This window comes from Archocentrus centrarchus, chromosome 10, assembly GCF_007364275.1.
Source record: "Archocentrus centrarchus isolate MPI-CPG fArcCen1 chromosome 10, fArcCen1, whole genome shotgun sequence".
NCBI lineage: Eukaryota > Metazoa > Chordata > Actinopteri > Cichliformes > Cichlidae > Archocentrus > Archocentrus centrarchus.
Genome location: NC_044355.1, coordinates 24364518 through 24379487, shown reverse-complemented (window position 1 = coordinate 24379487; position 14970 = coordinate 24364518). Strand labels below are relative to the sequence as shown.

The window sequence follows — 14970 nt, the reverse complement described above, 5'->3', positions numbered from 1 at the left end:
GGCGGGGTCCTGTCAGATTATCACTGTATATAACGCTGACATTTCTGGCCTCAACTCCCCAGCGCAGCCACAGCAGTAATACTGAGGTGATGTGGTAGCAGTTGGGTCTAGCGCTGACACATCAAACACACAGTAGCCGGATAATAAACTGATGATACTCTGAAGTACAACGCAGTACAAGTAAACTTTTATTCTTTTAAATACGGGGCCGTCACGAATACACAAATTATCCCTGACACTTGTTAACGCCCTCTTTACCACCACAACCCTATCATTGTTGTGAGCAGACTGATCCTGCGCGCGCGCGCACGCACATACGCACGCACACTCCCAAGTCATAACTGAATGACGGCAGGTCGCTATGGAAACTGCGTTACGCTGCAGGCGGCCGAAGGAGAAACAAGAGCGCGAGGACTCGTTTCATTCTTCATTTCAGCACCACGCGCCTCCCGGACAGCGCCCGAATGAACTCGCGCGCAGATTCTGGCATCGCACATCGCCGCGTCAGCACCGAGTCTAAACGGAGGGACTTCAGAAGGAAAAAACAAACCCAGTAGAAAACACAAACTCTCCGGACCTGTAGCTCGGTGGACACCCGCTGTTTAATTCCGCTGACAAGTCAGGAGCCGCTCGCTCCCTCGAATGCCTCAGCAACAGGTAAGAACATTCAGCTCTGAAGTTTCTTAATCCAATTTTTAATGCTCACAAGTGCTGCCCTTTACCCTGGCAGGCACTTAATTGCGCTTAATTGCCTCCACCTTCCACCTCAGGTGTAAGTAAGTGCGTGATTAGGTGATTAGAAGAGCAGCAGGGCAGGATGAAACCCAGCGGGGCTCTTACATTGCTTCCAGTATATTCTAGGTAATGATGGACTGTGAAACTGTACAAGTGGTGAACTATAACACCCAGCAGGTGGAGAAAAATATTGCTTGTATTTTATAGAAATATACTAATTAAGCAGCTGCATTTAAAATCCATATGTTTTATACAGAAGTTCTGGTCAGTAAATGTGTTGTAAACACAATAGTGTAATCTTCTACGTCAGCATTCATGTTTCTAGTCATTAAAGAGCAAAAAAGTAAAAATCAAGAACGTTACTCCGACTATATCTATAGTTTTTCTTCCTCTTGTGTGCCACTTGACAGATTCTCTACCCAAGACATACATCTGAGTTTACAGGACCTTATTGTTTGTTTGTTTTACATGTACTGCGTATGAGGACCTCAGATTTGTTGGGTTTTCAGTGGCTATAGATTATGTGTGAGCTGAGCCGATACGCCTGGATGAGTCACTCGGGCTGCAAGTTTGCAGGAGAGCGAGAAAGGGGAGGGGGTTGTGGGGGAGAAAGAGAGAGAGAGAGAGAAAGAGACACACGGGGGCAGTTGGAAAACGGTCCCGCAGTGCCTCCTGAACACATTGTGTCGCTAGATATGTGATAAGTGTAAACATCTGGAAGTGTTTGTACTGCCTCTATGATGATTATTTGGCAAACTGAAGTTTGCTGGGTTAAACTGGGACACAAGCAGATGTCTCATCCACAACAGCCGTTTAGCAGCTCTGTGCTCTCAGATTCAACTTCTTTGCATCCTGGTAAGCAGTCCTTTTTATTTTTTTAAAAAAAAAAAAAGACTTCTGTAGCTTTCTGTATGCGCTGCAGTCAAATGCTGATTTAGTTTTTGTTGAAATGGATGCAAAGTTTTCTAAACACCCCATTACTGATTTTGTTTGTGGTTGTTACAGAATATAACCCTCTAGTGTCTGACAAAATGATACCAGAAAGCATCTGATTACTGCTCATTATTATCCCACTGTTTAGCCTGCTAGTATTGACAAATCATAGCAATCAGCCGCATTCAACTGTAGCACTGAGTGACAACTATTGATTAAAGGAAACAATAGCTCATAATAGGCTGCTATGAACCACAGTTGCCCACTCGAACACGAGCACTCACTCGCTGAAACACTTTGACAGGCGCCCCCAATCGCACACTCAATCACTTAACAGAGACCCTTCAGACTAACTTGGTTAGGCAACTACAGGTATTGTGTAGCTTATTGAAAATGTTTCTACTTTTTAAAGATTGATTGATGGATGCAGAGGCTGAGTGTATAAGTGCAAGGAGGATTGCACATGTTAAAAGCCAAACATTAGAATTAGCTGATATTAAATTTCACTTTGTTCCAATTTGGGTTTGAATTTTTAGAGGTCTTGTACACAATCCTGTAAATGGGTGGAAGAGTTATTGTTTGTAATGTACACACATCATGTGCTGCACACACAGCCACAAAAACAGATGTGTGTCTTTAATTAGTGACGTTGGTGTGATTAATGCAGTCTGCTGGTGATGACTCATTCAGCTTAACCCTTGCTTGTCTGGTGAAAACAATAAACAAAGATTACATATTATTATTATTATACAATAACTAAGTAAAGATTATATTCTATCATTGTCTCTATTTTTTTTAAAGAATTAAACTAAAATCCTGAACCAGCTATTATAAGATGGAGTGTAAGTGAAGTATGCCATGGGTAGTAAATACTGTAACATGTTTCAGACTCTTTTTGTAACTCAAATGCTTCCACCATGATTTGTTGTGACCTGGTTGAAGAGTTGAAGAATATTTATGCAGAGCACATCTACGTGGTTTGCTCCATGTGTCAGCTTGTCAACACAGCAGTTACATTAGCATTGTGGAAAAGCTGTCAGGCAAGCTGTGACTTGCAGACAGCAGACTGGCAGGGAGTGTGCATATGAGTGATACTTAGTGTGTGTGTGTGTGTGTGTGAGAGAGAGAGCGTTAAACACAGCATATTTCATTGAGGAGCTGTAATAGACTCTCATTGTTATCCTCCTTCCCTCCCTTTAGGGCAGCAGCATGTCTGAAAAGAAATCCAGTCAGCGGTTTCACAGCCTGAACACTGAGCAGGTGGAGGTTCTCCATCAGGTTCTTTCAGAGGTGGTTCCCATTCATGGCCGTGGGAACTTTCCCACATTGGAGCTGCGACCTCGTGACATCATCATAGCTGTGCGGGCCAGGCTACAGAAGCAGGGAATCACGGTCAGAGATGTTCGCCTAAACGGCTCCACGGCCAGTCACGTCCTTGTTCGAGACAACGGAACGAGCTACAAGGACTTGGACATCATCTTTGGAGTGGAGTTGCCCAGTCAAGAGGAGTTCCAGGTGAGTGTTGCTTAGGTAGAAAAAAGGAAACAATTCAGTGCTACAGTTGAGCCTTGGGTTCAGTTCCCTGCATTGACCAGAATTCATACTGTTATGTTTTTTTTTAAGCACATCATCAAATAAACTGTTTGGGGGTGGCAGTATTGATTTTTCTGGGGGTATATTAATAATGATATTGTAATCCTAACCATAATTTGTGGCTGAATCAATTCTGTTTGTTGCTTGTCTTAACTAGATTATACTAAAAACTAAACCATAATAGAATCATGATTATCATGATTTTTTTTTTCCAATAGTAGATTGTTACAGTTGTCATGCTGTTGACCTTTTACCCTGCCAGGTGATCAAAGAGTCAGTGCTGGGCTGTTTGCTGGACTTCCTGCCTGCTGCGGTCAACAGGGAACGGATCAGCAATGCCACAATGAAGGAGGCCTATGTCCAGAAAATGGTCAAAGTCTTCAACGAACATGACCGCTGGAGCCTCATCTCCCTCTCAAACAACAGTGGCAAAAACCTGGAGCTCAAATTTGTGAGTGCGCTGAGGCGGCAGTTTGAGTTCAGCGTAGACTCCTTCCAGATCATTCTGGACCGTCTCCTAGAGTCTTACATGCAGCAGGACTCACAGCGCAAAATGAATAAAGTTGATCTTAAGGACCAGCCTGCAGAGAATCAGAATAAATACTCTCCTTCCCTGCTCAATCAAACAGCTGTGCCAGAAACAGAGAAGCCCATAGGTAGAGACTCTTTTGGCCAAGAACAGGCTCAAAACAGTGAGAAACAACAGAGAGATGAGGTGCAGGAAAGCAATTCTCAGACCGAACTCTCACAACAAACTGTACATTCAAACCAGACAAAACACTCCATGCTGGAGAAAGACAACAAAGAGGAAACATCTGCAGGGCTGAAAAAAGTGTCAGAGCACAGAGAAAACTTAAACAAGGCAGACCAGACATCTTTGTCAGAAAAGAAACAAGCCCCCGAGAAAGCTGAAACATCAGCTCAGATTGAACGTGAGCCAGAGCTCTCGGAAAAGACTCAAAGCTCAACAAAGGTAGAAGAGTTCAAGCAAGCAAAGCCCTGTGATGGCATTGCACCAGCACATTCAAACCACAGAGAACTCGCTGTCCAGAAAGAACTTAGTAACCACACAAAACCCCCTGATGAACAGAAAGAACTCGCAGAGCAGATGGGACAGTCTGAGACACCACAAACGTCAAACGAAACCCAGGGAGAGTGTGTAAACCTTAGAGAAGAACCTCACAGTACAGAGCAATCTGATAAAACAAACATATCTAAGTCTTTTGGAGACTATCAGAGCAGCAGTGAGGAAGATAAAACTCAACATGTGCCAGCTCTACACACTAGCACATCTTCACACAAATTAGCAGAAGAAAGAAATGCAGAAACAGAGGAAGAAATAGAAGCAGAGAGGAAAAATAACGCAGAAATATGTGAAATCACAGAGGACACACAGGGTATCGATTGTTCCTGCTCCTCCTCTTCCGCTCTCACACTTTGCAACACACAGCTTCCTGACACACAGGACTTGCTGGAGATTCACAACACAGAAAACTCAGAAAAAACACCTAACACACTTGATGCCGTTAACCCTTCAGATACTCAGGATATTTTACTTCCACCACCTAGCCTTGCTTCCGACAAAAAGACCTCCTCTCCTTCCTCTTGTAAGGCCTCAGAGAGACTATCTCACATGGTGGTGCTCAAACACTCATCCCCCAAACCCCCCCGGAGGATGGTTAGAAAGGTTACACCTGGTCCTAACCCCAGCTCAGTCCCTGAAAACGATCTTCTTGTTTCTGTGCCCTGCGTGGATTCAAACACTTGCTCGAGCCCTGAGTTAGCCTTTAACACAGAGCCAACTGCTTCCAGTTCAAACCCTGTAGCTACCCCAATAAGCAGTATCTCTTTTAAAACAAATTCTGAACCTGATCCTTCCAGTAACCCAGCTTCAGAGCCCGACTTTAGCTCAACTCCTGATTCAGCCCCTGATATTATCTCCAGCTCTGCTGTAGATTCCATGTCCGCTTTATCTCAAGAGCCACCAATTTCTCAGCTAACCACAGAGGATCCAGGTGAAACAACTAATCAGAGCCTAACAGAGACACCAACTACATTTGATGAGCCAAACCAGTCCCCCTTTATAGAAACTGCCAAACAATCAGAGCCTCTTGACTCAGTGGACACATTAGTTTCACACGCAGAACAGCAGACCAAAAAGATGGCTGTGAATCAGCCAAGTGACAGTCCACAAGGGACCACTTTAAATTCAGCTTCCTCTGCCCACTGTGTCACACCTCCTGTGCCCTGTCTCACCCCTCCAGTACTCAGTCTTTCCCCTCCTTGCCTAACTCCCTCGCCCCCCATCCTCAGCCCTCCCCCATGCCTGACCTCTCCATCTCACTGCCTCTCCTCTCCAATGCTAAGCACCGTCAGCCCTGCTACTAGCTTTAGCTCTCCAACCCTAAGCTTCAGCCCTACCTCATCCTGCCTCAGCTCACCTCCTTACCTCACCCCTCCAATGCTCAGCCTGAGCCCTCCTCCACTCTGTCTCACCCCCCCTTCCCCCTGCCTGAGCCCTCCCCTCCTCTGCCTCACTCCACCAGTGGAGTCAGAGGACCTTGTACCTCAGGTATCTTCAGACATGGAGCCTTTGATACTAAACACAGACAGTGATGAACAGATTAAAGAGTCTTCCCCTCAGCTGGGAGTTCCTCTTTTACAGTTGGAGGTTAAAAAGGAACACGAATATATCTCATCTTTGCCTCGGGTTACTGAGCCTGTCTCTTTTCCAATCACAATCCCAAGTTCCACCTCACATGTACTGCCTCACACTCAGTCTGAATGCCGCAGGGAATCTGCCTCTCCAGAAGCTGTTGAGGCAGCCAACTCTGTGCCTGAGAACAAAGAGGCCCCCGAGGTAACCACAGACACATCTGAACAGTGTGACTCTCCTCAGGCATCTGACTCAGTCCCTGCTGTCGAAGTCCTGGCGGAGAGCATGTATGGTGACTTTGAGGCAGCCATGGATCACCTGCGCTACCGCCTGATCGCTACCAGGAACCCTGAGGAGATTCGAGGTGGTGGCTTGCTGAAATACAGCAACCTGTTGGTCAGAGACTACCGACCAGCCAGCGAGACTCAGATAAAGACACTGGAGCGCTACATGTGCTCACGCTTTTTTATTGATTTCCCAGACGTGCAGGAACAACAGAGGAAGATCCTATCCTACTTGAAGAACCATTTTATTGGTGAGGAGAGAAGCAAGTACCAATACTTGATGACGCTGCGTCGTGTGGTAGATGACAGCACGGTGTGTCTGATGGGACATGAGAGGCGTCAGACACTGAATATGATCACAGTGCTGGCACTGAAGGTTCTAGGAGAGCAGAACATAATACCCAACACAGACCATGTGACATGCTTCTATCAGCCTGCCCCCTACCTTGCTGAGCACACTGCCCCCTATCTCGCAGAACCCAGCTACTGCAGCTACTACATACCCCAAGGGGGATCAACTCTGCTATACCAACCTTACCCCTTACACCTGCACCCACAAACTGGACTTGTGTAAAACATGCATGGATATACATGTACTTACACAAAATACACAGTTGAGCTACCAAGGTGGTGCTTGCCCCGAAGAAAAAGCTTGAGAATGGAAATATAATCCAGGGATAAACTGTTTGGTCTATAATAGACCTATGGGGGTGGGATTGAGTGGGTTTTTACACTAAACTCCCTAAGTACTCTGTAAGGTTCTAACATGATTATATGTAATTATCTGGGCTTTGTGGAAAATAATAATTCTTCCGATATTGTTAAAAATTCCAGAAAATGCTGTATGCACTATACATGAGTCATAGGCCTTTGGTCTCCCTGGGAAACCAACTGTGCTGCTGACATTCACACACATGCACACACACACTGACACATGCACACACACACACACACATGCAAACACACTTCCAGGTTCTTAAATTCTTGTACACGCTTTTCATGTTCTTACTGTGTTGTTCTTAATGGGTTTGTTCAGAATGTGGACCTTGCCTGTGGTTGATATTGTGCATGGATAAATTAGGACTGTTCACTGCCAAATACTGTGTGACTACTATGCTTCTTAAACAGTTTAATGTAACTTTGTTATTCCTTTACTGAAGGGGGTGTATTCCAAAAAAGGACAGAGGGACAAGTATACCAGTGTGTACAGTATTTTCATCAAAACACACACACACACACACACACACGCACACACACACACGCACACACACACACACACACACACTGTGTGTCTGTGTGTATTACTGTATGCACACGGAGTTAGACAATGCATGAGTAGCTTAAAAAGTCACATCTAAAATCAAAGCAAGGCTTTTAATTTATTAAAAATTGATCTATTTTTGCAAGACTTTCCGAGATTATACTCAGTGGTAAACAGACTGGTTAGTTCCTACAAAAAAATGCTAACAACAATGCCTTTGGAATAGACTGTACAGCGTATTGATTACAGTATATTGTGTGAAAATACACTGCATTGTTTTCAGGTAAACTGTGTTAAGATGTGCTGCTTGATTCCTTTCTGTTGTGGAGTCCTTTCTGTAATCATGTGAAGTATTGTATCATCTAGTGTTAATTTAATTAATACTGTGGTTTACTCTATGGAGGTGGTCAGGTTATAACCATCTTTGGGTCATCTCTAAACCTGGCAGATGCAGCTCTGTCTTAACCGAATTGCTTTTAAACTCATACGACTCCTCTCAGCGTAAATCAGCTTCAGCTGATTCACACTAGAATCAACGTGAATCAAGTTTGGATCCACCTCAAACCTGTTTGAATCTCAGTTTGAAACTGTGCAACAGCAACTATGACCAAAGATGGTTGGTAGGGAATTCAAGTGCCTAAATGTGAGACATCATTGGCATGTCTTTATCTCACTGCACTGGGGGTGTTAATGGGGTGGGCCTGGGGCTGGGTTGGGTGTTTGTTCAGTTTTTGACCCCTGTTATTGCTGCCCATTTTGATGTCTTCTTTAATGTAGTCCTGTTGTAGTTTATGTATGTATATTTTGATAAAAAAAAAAAATAAAGGGGAAACTCAACAAACCTTCACATGTGAGTAAAATTGATTTTTTTTCTTTTCCTTTTCAAAACAGTTAATGCCTCAACTGCAAAGAGAAAAAGCATCCCAGTATCACATTTTCCTGCCTTTTCACACGCACATTCATAACCCCACAGTGCTCCCCATAATGACATGCTGTGCAGCTTATGTATCCTTGCCCATGATTATGCCCCATAATGATCCACTTAAGCATGACCATCAAGTCATGATGGTGCCCAGGAGAGCGACCCAAAGCTGTAAAATTCTGTCTGTGTGAAGCCTCTTATCGCAAATCACCTGTCCTTCAGATGTGTTTGGACCCGGGATGACGCACGGGCTACGCAACACAGCAGGCTCAACAATGTGTAAATGTAAGGAGAATATGGTTCATGAGGTGTGTGAGAGTGATAGGGGAGAAAGGAGAGGAGGGGGACAAAGTGTGTGTGGGTTGGAATTAATGATACTGTGGGGACTCTGTTTACAAAGACATACTTATGGGGACTTGTCATCCTTATGGGGACATAAAGTCATCCACCCATAATGTAAATCACTATAGTTTAAGATGGAGACATATTTTATGGTTAAGGTTAGGGTTAAGTGATAGATAGTTAAGGTTACGATTGGTCTCTAGGAAATAAATGTAAGTCAAGAGTCCTCTGAAGCCATGGTAACACGGCTTTGTGTGTGTTCTTCTTATGGCAATATATGTGCAGAGGTGGCATCAGGTGGTCCCTTTTCTCCAGCTAGTAATCGAAGAGACTTACAGTATAATGAAACAATAGGGCTCCCTCCTTACTCCCTCATTCCATCTTTTCTTCCCACTTCACACCACTGATAGGTCATTGGCACAGGGGGAGACGGGGTGTATCTTGTGAGGAGGCTGGTATTGCCATGGTCACGCAGCATCTATTCCCACACAGTAAGGGCTTGCACTGCTTGCACATGCACTCTCTGAGAGGGAAAGACAGCATGTGCTCTAATAGTGTCTGTATCAGTGTTTCACAGACCTCTGAGCTACTCATGTCCACTCAGGGTTTCCATAGAGACACAGACAGGGAGCACTGTGGGTGCAGAGAGCATGACGGAAGACAGGGAAGACCCACACACCAAATGAGGGGGAGAGGGGAAAAAAAGGAAGAAGGAAAAGAAGGTGGGTGAAGTGAAAAAATAGTGGACATGGACAAGAAAACAGAGCTGAGGAAGAAGACAGAAAGCAGGGGACAAGAAGCGAGTGAGGAGGGGTGAGGTTATAGATAAAGCCAGGCAAGAGGAGCAGGAGAGGTGGATGGGGAGAGCGTGGGAGGTTGTCAGGCCTTCAGTCACAAGGGAGTCACTGTGAGGTGGCTGCAGTGACGGCAGCAGTGATGTCAGAGCAGGAACATACACGCACATATGTACACACGCATACACACATCTGCATGAACATCAATTTTCCTAATGGCCTGCCCACCCGTCCACCCTCGACAAACATTTTCAAACTCAGCGAGGCAAAAAGAGAACATCACCCACACATCTGCCTTTGTCTCTTTCTGTCTTTCACACACTCAGGCCAGTACATTTGATTTGATAATGTTCTTAGTACCATTTCATAAACATCATACAGGTTTGAGGGTTTTTTTTAAAAGGCTTTTGGTTTGCTCACATTGCTTAATCTTTTTATAACTCAGAGTTAAAATAGGAATTGCTCGTGGGCACATTTAGCCTCTGCAGGAAAAAAAAAGAAAACAAAAGCATCAAGTTGGGGTTAGCAGAGGCTTAAGGGATGAAATATGTTGCCCTGTCTGAAGTGTGTATTAAGATAATTAAGGCTGCTGACACATTTATTCCCCTTACTCCCCCAATCATATTCCCTGAATTAATTTTTCCGCTTCTTTCTCTCGATTACCCTTTAAAGTCTTCTGTGAGAGACTGTAAAAGAGACCGTAATCATTTGGGATGGCTTTATTTTCCTGTGCAGATGAAATTTCGGTTTCAGTGACTGAGCATTGCACAGCAATAAAATGGATGCATAGTAGTCACCATTCATATTTTCTCCATTCACTACAGCCTCCCCCTTCACCCCCTCCCTTATCTCCTACTACCCCACATCCCACACCCTTGTCCTCACCCTCCTATCCACCGTGTTCCAACCCACCCACCTGCTTCCATGGCTGCAGTGACTCAGTCCTCTTCCAGCTGAGGATACATGAGAACATGATGGGGGGGGGGGGGGGGGGGGGGGGGGGGGGGCTCAAAGAAATAAAGCAATTAGAAAGAGAAGTGACTGCTGCATCCTTAATGCTACCCACCACACCTACACGCCCAATCCACCCCACCCCCACCCCCCACACACACATTAGGAACACACACAGACACATGCCGCCCACACTCTGAAATTGATGCGCTCTTACTTTATCCACTAATTCATCCTTAAAAGCAAAATTGGGCAGGCAGCGTGGAGTGTTTCAAAAATAGTTTTTCATTTCTCTAGATAGAAGGCTGTGTCGTCACGACTCTGTGACATGGATGGATGATTTCTTAAAGGCGAACTTGCCAAATGCATGCCTTACATGGGCCCTGAATCAGAAAACCTTGAGGAATCAAAGCTGTCGATCATATCACCTTCTTTCTCTACTCGCAGCGTCAACCCATCTGTGATATTTTCATGCTCTGCTTGTACCACAACATCTTTAACTCCTCTTAAAGTAGTCTAAATTGTGCAGTGATGCAGAATATAGTAGGAGACAGTCGTGTTTACTGAGTAGTGTCTGTGCCTCCTGCTTGTCTACTTGGCTCTTCTTAGGTATCAGATTTATTCAGAAACCCGTGGGTCAGTGAGACCTTACTTTTTTTTAATTATGCAAACTAAATTCAGCATAATGGATCAGAATGGTGGCTGTGTGACAAAGGCACGAGGTTACATAAGAGGTGATCGATCAGGCGGACAGAAAGGGAGATTTACGACAGCGTGAGGAGTGCCTTTTACTGAGAAACACAGCACAGCTCTACATGCAGGTGGCTGGTATAGGTTTACCCAGTGTTTTACTTCATACAGAAGCACAAGTGCAACTATGTAATTGATGCCATTGGCAAATTTCTGTTTATACACTAAAATCCTACAAAAAATACTGGGAGCTTTTAGAAAGTAGCTCTTTTCATGTTTCAGACAAGATGCAGTGGATACCCTTTAAACTTCTCACATGCTTTCATTTAAATCAAATCTCAGCGAGGTACAGTTATCCAGAATTCAACCAGATATCCCATTGATATATATCAGTATTACTGTGTAATCATGCCTTAAATGTAGTCCAAACTCTTAATTTAACATAAAGAATTTTCATTTGCTTCTATCGGTTATTTTTATGTCCTCAGTCAGTGATAGACTGGCTTAGGAAATCTACAGTGGCTGAAACTGAATTGAGTAGAAGCTTCATTCATTTCCATTAAAGGAAGCAAAGATAACTTCACATTAAATATACACAGCAATTTTCCATCATGTCTGTTTTCTCCTTATTGCACAAGAGTCACCATAGTGCACATGTTGGAGTCAGTTTATGTGCTAGCTTTTTTCTTCAAAAATGTAGTGTGCAAGCTCTCAGAACATTCAAACAACTTGAGAAAAGGCTTGACATATTAGAGCAACTTTGCTTTTATCCTAAAAAAAGACGAATTTCAGCATGAACTATATATATATGTGTGTATATATATATATATATATATATATATATATATATATATATATATATATATATATATATATATATATATATAGAGCTGGCTAGAAGAGTTTTCTTTTTTTTTTACTTTGGTCAAGATCTGAGCAGGTCTTTAAATGCCATCTGTGGCACCAAACAATCTCCTCTTTCTGTGCAAACAACAGAAAAGAGAGCCTGACATCACGAGCCGCTCAGAGATAAAACTCAGTTCTGCATGTCTGTGTGTGTCTGTGTGTGTCTGTGAGTGTCTGTGAGTGTGCGGCTGTGGTGGAGAGGCTGTTTGTGTGTGCTGATGTTTATGCCTGTGATCCGTAGCACTGCTGCTGTTTGCAGTGAAGCATGTATTAGCATGGGACTGGAAGAGGAGGGGAGTGTCTCGCTCTGTATGTGTGTGTGTGTGTGTGTGTGTGTGTGTGTGTGTGTGTGTTCACTGATTGACGTCACAGACGCACTCATTCCCATCTTGTCTGTGTGCACGGAGAGAATAGATCCCCATCTGCAGCCAGCCCCCCACCCCCCACACCTCCTGGTACTTTCTCTTCCTCTCTTTCTCATCCTGCTTCTTCCCATTCACTCCTGAACATCCCACCCCCATAGAGTGCAGCCCGTCTAGGAGATAAACAAGACAGTCAAACACAAACAGTTGTTTAAGACAGCCAGACAGCAGCATCCTCTCGCAGTAGCGTATTACAGACGCGTGCCACTAAACATCTGCTCATTTCAAGCATCCCTCAGGTCTACAGGGAGGACACTCGACTCCAGCTTTTCCATACAAAACGTGAACCTGAACCTGTTGGCGTCTCGTGCCTGCTTATGTGTGTGTGCGGGCGCGCACGCACGCACTGTCCTCCTGCTTTAAGCATGTGCAAAAGTGTGACGTCCTTTCCACAACAATTGCTCATCCACATTCACACAGTGCTCTCCCTGCTGACGACAGGGCATCATTTAAATCACTTCCTCGTAAAAGGTCATCCTCATTCTTAACTCAGAGAACACCCCACCCCTCTCCTTCATGTAACACACACCGAAGCGCGCAGGGAGATGTGTGCAAACATGCACGGTCTTTGACCAGAGTGATGCGGACAGGGGGGGGATGTAAACGACTGAGTGTGGGGAGTCGACGGGAGCTGAAAATGCGTGGGATGACAGAATAGGATGTGCAAACGTTTAGGAAGGGGTGGGGTGGGGGCTATTTTAATCAACAAACCATCCAAGAGTCATAAAGGACAAAGTGAGAGTAAACACTGGGGGGTTCATGCACGACTGGGGCACATCTCCCTTGTGGTTACTCAGACTAGGCAGTGAAAAGACACAGAAGAGGATGAACAGCAGACGAGGAGGCAGACTGGCAGATGGGCCGACAGACAGATAAGCAGGCAGGCAAACATTCAAGTTCAGCCAGAGCAGGAAGCAAGCATATACAAGCAAAAGATAAAACAATATTGGGAGAGGCTAATTAAAACTTTGATGCCTGATCGCCTTAGGAGAGGACTGCATGTGTGCGTGTGTGTGTCTGCATCTCAGTATCAAAGCCGTTAACGAGTCAGAGGGCTGATCACAGGAGACAGGATGAATGGACAGATCAATGAGAGTGTAAGAGCTGAGGAATATCACAAGGGCTGCACAGATGAAAGAAGGTGGTGAGCAATAAAAAGAGACCACCCTGGCTGAGATCTGTAACTTTCTGTCTGATCAATAATGTATTTCCTTTAGTTTTCCTCACATCACTGCACGTTATTGATGGATATCACACATTAGAGGCTGCCCAATTCATAGCCTGGGCCTGGCCGTGTGCTTTTAGCGGGTCTGGTTGAACTGAAAAGTAAATGCATTAAACGGCTGCTGCTGACAGAGGATTAAAAGGCATAATGAACTGAGATGTGAATAAAAAGGGGAGGTAAAAGGAGGCCTTTGAAATGCTTTTTCATTAAGAAATGTGAGTCATCTCTCATAGTATGCCTCCGGAAAAATAATAACACCTTTAATGCATGAGTTAATCAAATGTAAGGTTAATCAAAGCTCCACAGGAGGCCGTGGGCAACGCGCTGGCGTTTACTGGTGTAATTATAAGACAAGGCTGACATCTAGTGGCGGCGCCGTGCAATGGAGCTCAGCGCTCAACCAAATATCGACAAAATGGAGCCCAGTGCTCGGCCATGACAATGCAGGTCAGAGGGACTGCAACTGCTGCACAAAATAGCGGAACAGAGACCGAAAAAAAAGGGAGGGAAAAAAGCCGAGCGTCATGTTCTGCGTTGCAGTGATTCATAGCTAAATGAAGCTTAATGAACACGTACAGCTGATGTGAAGCATAAACCAGAGGAGCTGCTGCAGGCTGTTGCATCCAATCAAATCCTTCGAAATGCTATGTTATAAAGGGGATTACGCCTCACTGCCACTATATAAACACAACAGTGTATCCTCATATATTTGAACTCACAGCATGGTGGGCTTTAGGCTTGAGAGACCACACCAAGCATGCACACTCACACCGCCAGTGCTGGAGGCAAATGCACGCACTCAAAGCCCAGAGTGAGTCGCCTATTCACAGTGTTTGCTCAATAGACTACATGCATTTTCCCAATCCTCCTCCTGTCAGGCCTTTTGCCATGTACTGATGCATAAAGCTTTGTGTGTGCAGCCTGAATGTGGAGCTCTCTTTAAAGCAGTTTACTCAATAAACCGGTGAGGTTTTGTTTTCTTTGAGGGTCGAGGTGAATGTGGGTCACAGCACTCATGCGTGAGTTTGTGTAGGGTTTAATGTGAACGTGTTAAGCCTAAAGAGGAAGGAAGAAGCTGGGCAGATAGGAACTGTCTGCTCCCTGACTGCATCTGGGCCTTTTTTGGGGGGGGGGGGGGGGGGGGGGGACTGCTGCAAGACAGGAGCATGGAGAAGCATGTCTTAATTAAAGGCTTTATTCAGTTACTGGGTATGAGGTCCTCTACTGGTGCATTTTAGAAAGATCAATCAGTGGGA

The 14970-nt window shown here is 44.7% G+C and overlaps 2 protein-coding genes across 3 annotated transcripts in view; both read left to right on the top strand.

Moving 5' to 3' along the window:
• The window catches only part of LOC115786427 (terminal nucleotidyltransferase 5C-like), a 39050-nt gene extending 33812 nt beyond the window's left edge, over window positions 1–5238 (top strand). For both annotated transcript variants that reach the window (XM_030738564.1, XM_030738563.1), the window contains one exon: window positions 5159–5238. The gene's annotated coding sequence lies outside the window, so the exon portion shown is untranslated. The remainder of the gene's footprint in view (window positions 1–5158) is intronic.
• Window positions 451–8151, top strand: LOC115786426 (terminal nucleotidyltransferase 5C). The gene is made up of 4 exons (XM_030738562.1): window positions 451–657; window positions 2869–3183; window positions 3524–3823; window positions 6146–8151. Exons 1-4 carry the CDS (start codon window positions 643–645, stop codon window positions 6773–6775), a joined length of 1260 nt encoding a protein of 419 aa, XP_030594422.1. The 5' UTR covers window positions 451–642; the 3' UTR covers window positions 6776–8151.
• The last annotated feature ends 6819 nt before the right edge of the window (window positions 8152–14970 follow it).